This window comes from Danio aesculapii, chromosome 12 (genome assembly GCF_903798145.1).
Source record: "Danio aesculapii chromosome 12, fDanAes4.1, whole genome shotgun sequence".
In the NCBI taxonomy this organism is placed as follows: domain Eukaryota; kingdom Metazoa; phylum Chordata; class Actinopteri; order Cypriniformes; family Danionidae; genus Danio; species Danio aesculapii.
In genome coordinates this window covers 19,635,136-19,642,631 of record NC_079446.1, presented here as the reverse complement: position 1 = coordinate 19,642,631, position 7,496 = coordinate 19,635,136, and the positions used below count along the sequence as shown (strand labels likewise).

General features: G+C 37.6%; 1 protein-coding gene across 2 annotated transcripts in view; it reads right to left on the bottom strand.

Annotated features, from left to right (window-relative positions):
- Positions 1-279: 279 nt before the first annotated feature.
- Positions 280-7,496, bottom strand: part of trrap (transformation/transcription domain-associated protein) — a 185,343-nt gene continuing 178,126 nt past the window's right edge. For both annotated transcript variants that reach the window (XM_056469966.1, XM_056469967.1), the window contains exons 68-71: positions 6,411-6,595; positions 4,254-4,457; positions 1,632-1,826; positions 280-1,531 (exon numbers count right to left, since the gene is read on the bottom strand). In XM_056469966.1, the coding sequence (XP_056325941.1) occupies positions 1,247-1,531; positions 1,632-1,826; positions 4,254-4,457; positions 6,411-6,595 (869 nt within the window). In that variant the 3' untranslated portion in view covers positions 280-1,246. The remainder of the gene's footprint in view (positions 1,532-1,631; positions 1,827-4,253; positions 4,458-6,410; positions 6,596-7,496) is intronic.

Sequence of the window (7,496 nt, the reverse complement as noted above, 5' to 3'; positions counted from 1 at the left end):
GCATGTGTAACTCAGAGACAACTGCGCTCAGTGAGATATACTGACGGGATGTAATAAAAAAGGAAAAGCAGATCGAGATCTGACCTGACCCAAACAACTGCATGGGATGCTTTCACTCAGGTCCTCTCCTGTACTTCAGACAATCAGTGAGAGACAAGGTTATTCTTCCTGAAAGAGTCCTTCAATCAACCACCCGCAAAGACACACGTTACACTTAATCATGCGGTCGGTTATAAATCCACACACAGCACAGCTAGGGTGCAGTTCTTGAGAGGAAACGTATTTTTTCTTGAAAAAGAGCATTTTATTAAAACAAAATGCATATTTACACTGCAGAGGTAACTATTCATATGTTGGCACAATATTCTGTACCTTTACAAAACAGGGGAATGTATACAAAAATGCCTTTAGGTGTACCAGTGGGATACAAATGCTTTGGGACACTCCTAAAAACACAAAGCTCAAAATCCTTGAGCTGTTACAACATAAATAAATCATCTGCGCTATGATTAACTAAAAATGTCCTAAGTAGAGAGCTCCCCCAGTCTTAAGGCTCATGGGTTTTTGCCTTTCCAGAGTATTTTGCAAAACAAACCTATGTTTCAATGTTCGACAGTAACACATGATGGCTTTAAATTGCACAAACTGTAAAAAGGTACACAGCAATTAAGGGATGCAATGTCATTTTTACATGGTGTACAAGGTAAAAAATGCCCACAGATCTCTTTAAATAATGACACACTGACAAATAATAACATGCTGCACATTGATGAGCGCTGATTCATGTAAATTAGACTACTAAATCTAAAAGGCTGCCGTCAGTCACAGAGAAACGGGGATTGATGGGGATTGCATAAAATCTGCTATGATATCTGCTGCACCCTCTTCCAGTGTGAAGCAGAGAAAAGGCTGCGAAAACAGTGTATTCCTAAAGGTACCGTCACATTTCTTTGCTGACAATCACGACAATATCAACAAAAGCACCTTACTAAGCTCATCGGTTTAACAATAGCATCTGTCCGACCAAACAAAGCCGCTTTTAATTGCTGCATGTGCATTGCTTACCTGTGATCGCTAAAGATCTTGAGTATTATCATGTTCTTTTTTATATATAAATTACAGCCTGCACATTATTTTTAGCAACCAAGATATTTCTTTAAAAGAAGAAGAAAGAAAACATGTGGGAAAAACTCATTGACATTCACAGTATTGCATTGCTCTGAAGTCTGTCTCTTTACAAACCTGTCTACAACCAAGGGTGCCAGGCAGGGTCCATGCGGCACAGGTTGTCCAGGCTGTTGGCAGCTGCTACTAGCGTGTTTACTTTACTCTCGCCTCCCTCAAACTGCGCTAAGTTGTGTAGGCGGGTCATGATGGCCGTCACTGCTTTCTGGACCAGAGACACCAGTTGCTGGCTGTCCATGTTCTCAGGTTGTCCAGCTGGGGACAGAGGCATGGAGGTGTCCTCCTGCGTCTTCTTATGCCAAGCGATGATTTCATCCCGCAGGACTGCTTTCAAAATGCCATCAACCTGATTGAGGGGAGACACAAATTGAGAGTGGGTCAAGAGCCCTGGAGACTGAAAGTGTGTAGCCTCATCTGTCATGATTCTTGCTCCCTGTAAAGTGTACCTTGAAGTTTGGCTGAGCAAAGCAGCGTGCTACTGCTATCATTGAAGCTGTAAGGGGTCCAGATACGCCAATGGTGGTCAGGAACTCAGAGATGTTGGGCGTCAGCCTAAAGGGAACTGGCCGGTTGGCATCCAGATCACCAGTAGCATCATTAATATCGAAGCGGAAGTATGATACATTGAGTTTTCCAGTGTCCTGTTGGGGAAAATGATAAATCAGGATGAGGTGCAAGCAAATTTTGGTTACACTTTATTTTGATGGTCCTTTTGAGTATTGAGTAAGCAAAGACTATAGAATACACAAGACACGTCACTTGTATACCTTTGAAGGGGGAAAAGTGTAACTGTCAATGTGGTGAAAGAAGCCCCGCCTTCCAGTACAGGAGCCATTTAGCAATCGCTATATGGCAAATAAAGCCCGCCTTCTAGTACAAGAGCCAATCAGCGATTGCTGCAGAATGACAATTCTCTAAGGGAGGGGCTAGAACCAGACGTGAATTTCTGCAGATTTTGTGTGATACGAACATTTAGAAATGAAACTAAATAGACAGTTATTGTTTAATTTTATTAGTTATTCATAATATGAAATGTAATCGTAAGCTTGGCAAGTAGTTATGGAGAAATTGATGTTTCCCCATTCAACAGAATGCCCGCGCATACTGCCTAAGAGGCGTTTCAAAGATGGCCGTCAAGTGAAATGACTTGCCTTAAAGGGACTTTGGTTTTAGTAGACTGTCTGCTTAATATCTGCTGATACTTTGCCTTCAACAGACATTTAACTGACTATAAGAAACTTTGCGAGTACATGTACTTGTCAATTTGCACTATCCCTAACCCCAACAGTCTTTTTATACTCTAATGAGAATTAGTTGGCATGTATAACAAACGGACGATCAAAATAAAGTGTGACCCAAATTTCACTACATTCATGTTAAACAAACAAAAGAGACCTTTAAACAGAGTTTATATACCTTATTTTCAGGATGAAACTAGGAAACATTATGGCCAGTCAGCCTGGGGCATGCATATTAATGATCCCGAGGGCAACATAACACGTCTGTGTTTTGTTCCGATTGGCCTGTTTTTCACTGGGATTTTACACTCATGGGATTTACATGAAAACAATCCTGTTTGAGGCTCATGGCATGTCATTTCCATGTACTTATTATTCAGCCATGGCTAGAAATATCCAGATTTTTATTCTATGGCACTTTTAAATAATTAATATCAGCATCAGAGAAATTAGAATCTTTCAGAGAGCAAATATTAGCACCAAGAGGGTTACTGCAGTTAAATTTAAGACTTAGGACATTTTTAAGATCATAATAAATGAAATTTTAGACTTATTTAGAGCTAAATGCTAAGGAGGTTTTTTCGAATATCCCAGTTGGAAAAGATTTTCACTTGACCTATCAAAAAACGATTATAATTTAATAATAATAAAAATATAGGTCAGGTCAGTATCCTCAGCAGTAAATAAATGGAGAACTTTTTTAAAAAATGTTACCGTAAGGAAATTAAATGCTATTTTAAATAAAAAGTGAAAAGTTTTATTGATATTGGGATTGCTGGTGATTGTATGGGTGTTAATGGCCAGAATGGTTAGCTATACATAAACAAAGGAAGATTAAGACCTGTTAAAAAAGATTTGAGACCTACAACACAATATTTCAGTAGATTTAAGACTTTTTAAGACCCAGCAGATACCCTGACCAAGCTACTGGCGTCCATCCAGAAAAACAAAGCAAAATCAAATTTAGGAAAGAAGCTTTTTTTTTTTTACTCATATGGGACCAACATCAGACAACAGCTAATCTATAGCACTCTGGAAATACTGGATAGCGATGTAGACATCCAACCACAAAAATGTGTGGATGTATTGATCCTACACCCACTGTGGTCTGCGTCAGCATTTCAGCATATGAACAAATATAATTCTCCATCTGCCTTCTGATGCCCTTGATGTAGAGCGTGGTCATCATGATTCGAGTGTTCTAAAGATAACATGCTCAAGAGATCTAAGTATACATATATAAAATCGTGTGAATTGATGATTTTAATAATGATAAAATGTCAATCAAAATATCTACGAGCAATAGGAAAGTATTAAAAGATGACTTCAGCTCAGTTTTTAGAGCATGCACAGGATCAAACTCAATATCTCAAGTCAAAGGATTTCTACTCCAGAAGTGATAAGGGTTTGTGTGTGTGTGTGTTATTGAGAGAGAGAGAGGGAGAGACAAAGACGGCACATCTCTGCTTGTCTGCTCTGCCTGCCGTTGTGAATCTCCCAGTGCCTAATGAGATCTGTAGAGTGGAACCGGCAGCAAGGGGGCTTACTATACCCACTTAGCCACCAATTCCTCTGCCTGTCGGATAATGGCAGATAACAATCCTAGGATGAGGTGATTGTTTGTGGATCATTTTTAATAAAAGACTTTCAAATTTACTCTATGGAGCAGTACTCGCACGAAACTGTACAACAAAGAACAAACAATCATAAGGAGAGCTGTAAAATAGCTGACAAAAACTGATCCACCAAATATCCTTGGACTTATTGGACATGTATATAATTTGAGGAACGAGAGCTAGTGTCAGGTACAAGATAAGTTTCTTGATGTACCTGTGCAATCTGCAGCATCTCTGGGTTTAGGCGGTTCAGATGCAGCATGAACTCCGCTAGGCCGATTAGAGCAAGCTGGATGGTGAACATTTTTCGGAAGGTCCAGTAGTCTGTGGCATTGGGGAAAGTGTGCAGCGCCCATTCCTTCAACATGCTGCGTGGAACCATGTTACCCTGAACCTCCTTCAGAATGTCACGCAGGACCTTAAAACACAGAAAAATGGTTGAAAAGAAGAAAAAAAATTTACAATCATTGTAAATTTTGTTTTTCTCCCAAAAAGTATGACTGATTCTTCAGAAAATGTTCTATTTAGATAATGCATCCCCATTAGGAACTTAACACTGTTTACTGAGTGTAATTACACATACAGTGTTTTAAAGTCACATCGATCAGCTAATTTGTCTATAAGCTGACATACGAGCGATCTGCTAATGAATCAATGTTCAAATGTTAGTGGGAAATGCACATTTTCTTTTTCAATTTCAGTATTGATCTGTACCCAATTCCAGTATTGTGCAGCCCTAATCCACATAATAATGCACCTTTAAAAAATAAAAATTTGAAAAAAAAAATCTTGACATTAAATATGACTCAGAAATGTCCATCGTTATTAACAATAAAACTACACCTGAGTAATTTTACCTGTCGCAGTTTTTTTTTCTCTTGCATGCACACTGGATTAACTATGGCTGAGGTTATAAACTAAGGGCCATTCACATGCCTCATCTTTTGCGTGCGCAAGTTCTTTATTTCTTTTCTTGTGTGCATTTTTGGAATGACATGCATGCAATGCGCATGTGGCACGACGCGCTTACACTTTCCAGACGCACCTATTGGAAGAATGGCACATGTGCATCGCGAGTCACGAGTCACACATTTTTACTCCAAAGAAAAAAAGAAGAAAAAAATACAAAACGAAAAATACCAAACAAGTTCATAATAAAGTTGATCAACAGTGCCCTTCAGACAGAGATTCAGAAGCCTATGACTACATTTGTTCATGTACATTAAAAGGGAAATACTTAGCTAATATGTATCTCAAATTTATATTAGACAAATTCTATTTTATTCATATTTTATTTACATTTATTCATTGTTCTGTCATTTATCTTCAGTGTAAAATTATTACTTAGGTTTAAATGGCAAAAACGTTTAATCACTTATTTTTAGGTCTAAAGAGAAATAGACTATTGTTTGTTTTTTAATACTATTTTATGCTGTATTAATTAGTTACTGAGCAGCAATAGATAACACTTTAAAATATATGTTTTCATGTGATTTTCTAAACTAGTAGTCTTTTGAAATTAATGAATGCATAATAATCATGATAACTGTGATACCGTGATTATTCCGATTATTTTTGGATGTCAAAAAGATATTAGAAGCACTAAATGCCATGAGTGAAAGAGAATCTGAATGAATCCTGAGTCTCCACAGCATCTGACAGTGATCCAGAGCCTCCAAAACACAGCAATCACATTTAGATGTTTAGCTTACTTGCATTGGAACATTTTGTGAGCTGTAGTGTTGCTATATATTGTAGTCTGCCTGCTTCTAATGCAATGATTTAATATTATTTTTGATATATTATTTACCTTGCTTCAAATTCCTGTTGTCAGTGCAGAATTGTTTAGCTTAGGTGATTGTACCAGAAAAGTGATTAGTGTAGCCTGCTTTAAAAAAAAAAGCCTCGAACATAAAATAACAAGATAAAAATAGAGTTGATGACTAGATAAAATCGTTTCAGGAAACTTCCTTGTTAAAGGGTTAACTCACCCTAGCTTTGGGTGAACTGACACTTCAACACAGTGGCATAATATAGTAAAATAATTTTTTCAGCCTGTTGTAAACAGCAAAAACATGATATTTTAGGTGTACAATGACCCCTGTAGTTATAGTGTTAAAATATACACTGTAAAAAACAAAGCTGGGTTCCACACCATTGATGTGTGTTGGGACACCATGAAGGAATTAAGTTAACAAGTTAACAATTTTAAGTGGATTGAACATAAAACAATTAAATTGTTGCAAAATAAACCTTAAGAATTGTGTTGTTTCAGCTTATTTTATGCAAGCAGTTTGAACAAACGGTAAATAATTTTTTGAGTGTACTCATCTTACAACCTTTTTAAAATAATCATCATTATATGGTATACCTGATGGCTGGCCTGTGTTCCTCTCGCCTGAACAGTGGCAAGCCGGTCATAATAGCGGGAAATGGGGTTGTCGTGCTCAATGCCCTTCTTAGCACAGCGCTGCTTGTAGATTTCCACCAGAGACAGAGACGATGGATTGTCCTCTACTAACCGCATTTGAGGAGACACCGCCACCACCCTTGGGACTGAGAAGAGAACAGATTTTAGGAGGATGTACTTCACTGGTATATGATGCAATTCAAAATCCCACCGGCTATAAACTTTCAGCAGCTATTCTTAAATAGCATCTAATGGATTCTACTTGGCTTTGAAAAAGGACTGTTAACCTGATAGACAACCTAAATACCTCTAAATGTTTTCACAGATTGTTTATACAATAGCTCCATTAACAACCTATAAAAAAAAGTCATATCATTTTTAAATAAGACAAATTGAGAGCCTGAAAAAAAAAAAGGCTTTGTGGAGTAAGAAGAAAAGCATGTCACACGACCACTGGGAACATCCATACACATCTAATAAATAATTTTAGTAAGAGGCATTAATGCATGATAAAAAGAGAATTTGCATATTAATAAGCCTGGCGTACTTTAACCTAAATATTTAATGATTATTAATTCCACTGCAGCATAAACTCAAACTGTTATCTTTGCAGTTCAGAAGGGGACGAAAAACAAGCCATAATTTTTCATTTAAAGCTTAAAGGTGGCACCGTTGACCTCTGAACTTTAATGTGTCTATCACAGAAAATACAATTTAGATCTTCCTCCCCCAGCCTCCACAGGGAGAAGAGCAACCTTATTTTATTCATTCTGCTCCAGTCCACATTCTTTCTTCTACTGTTACCATGCACATCTTTTTGGTACTTTTCACCTCAATCTTGCTTCACTCTCTATTCTTCTATTCTCCATCTCCCCCAATCTGTCTGAGAGCAACTAGGCCATTGAGTCCAGCATTGAGAGCAAATGGACAGCATTCAAATGGGGCAGATCAGAATGCATGCATGCCACAATTTAAATTAGACCTAACTAGAGGAAAGAGTTCATTGTAAAACTGATATATTTTTAAAGGGGTCATTTACAAAATACA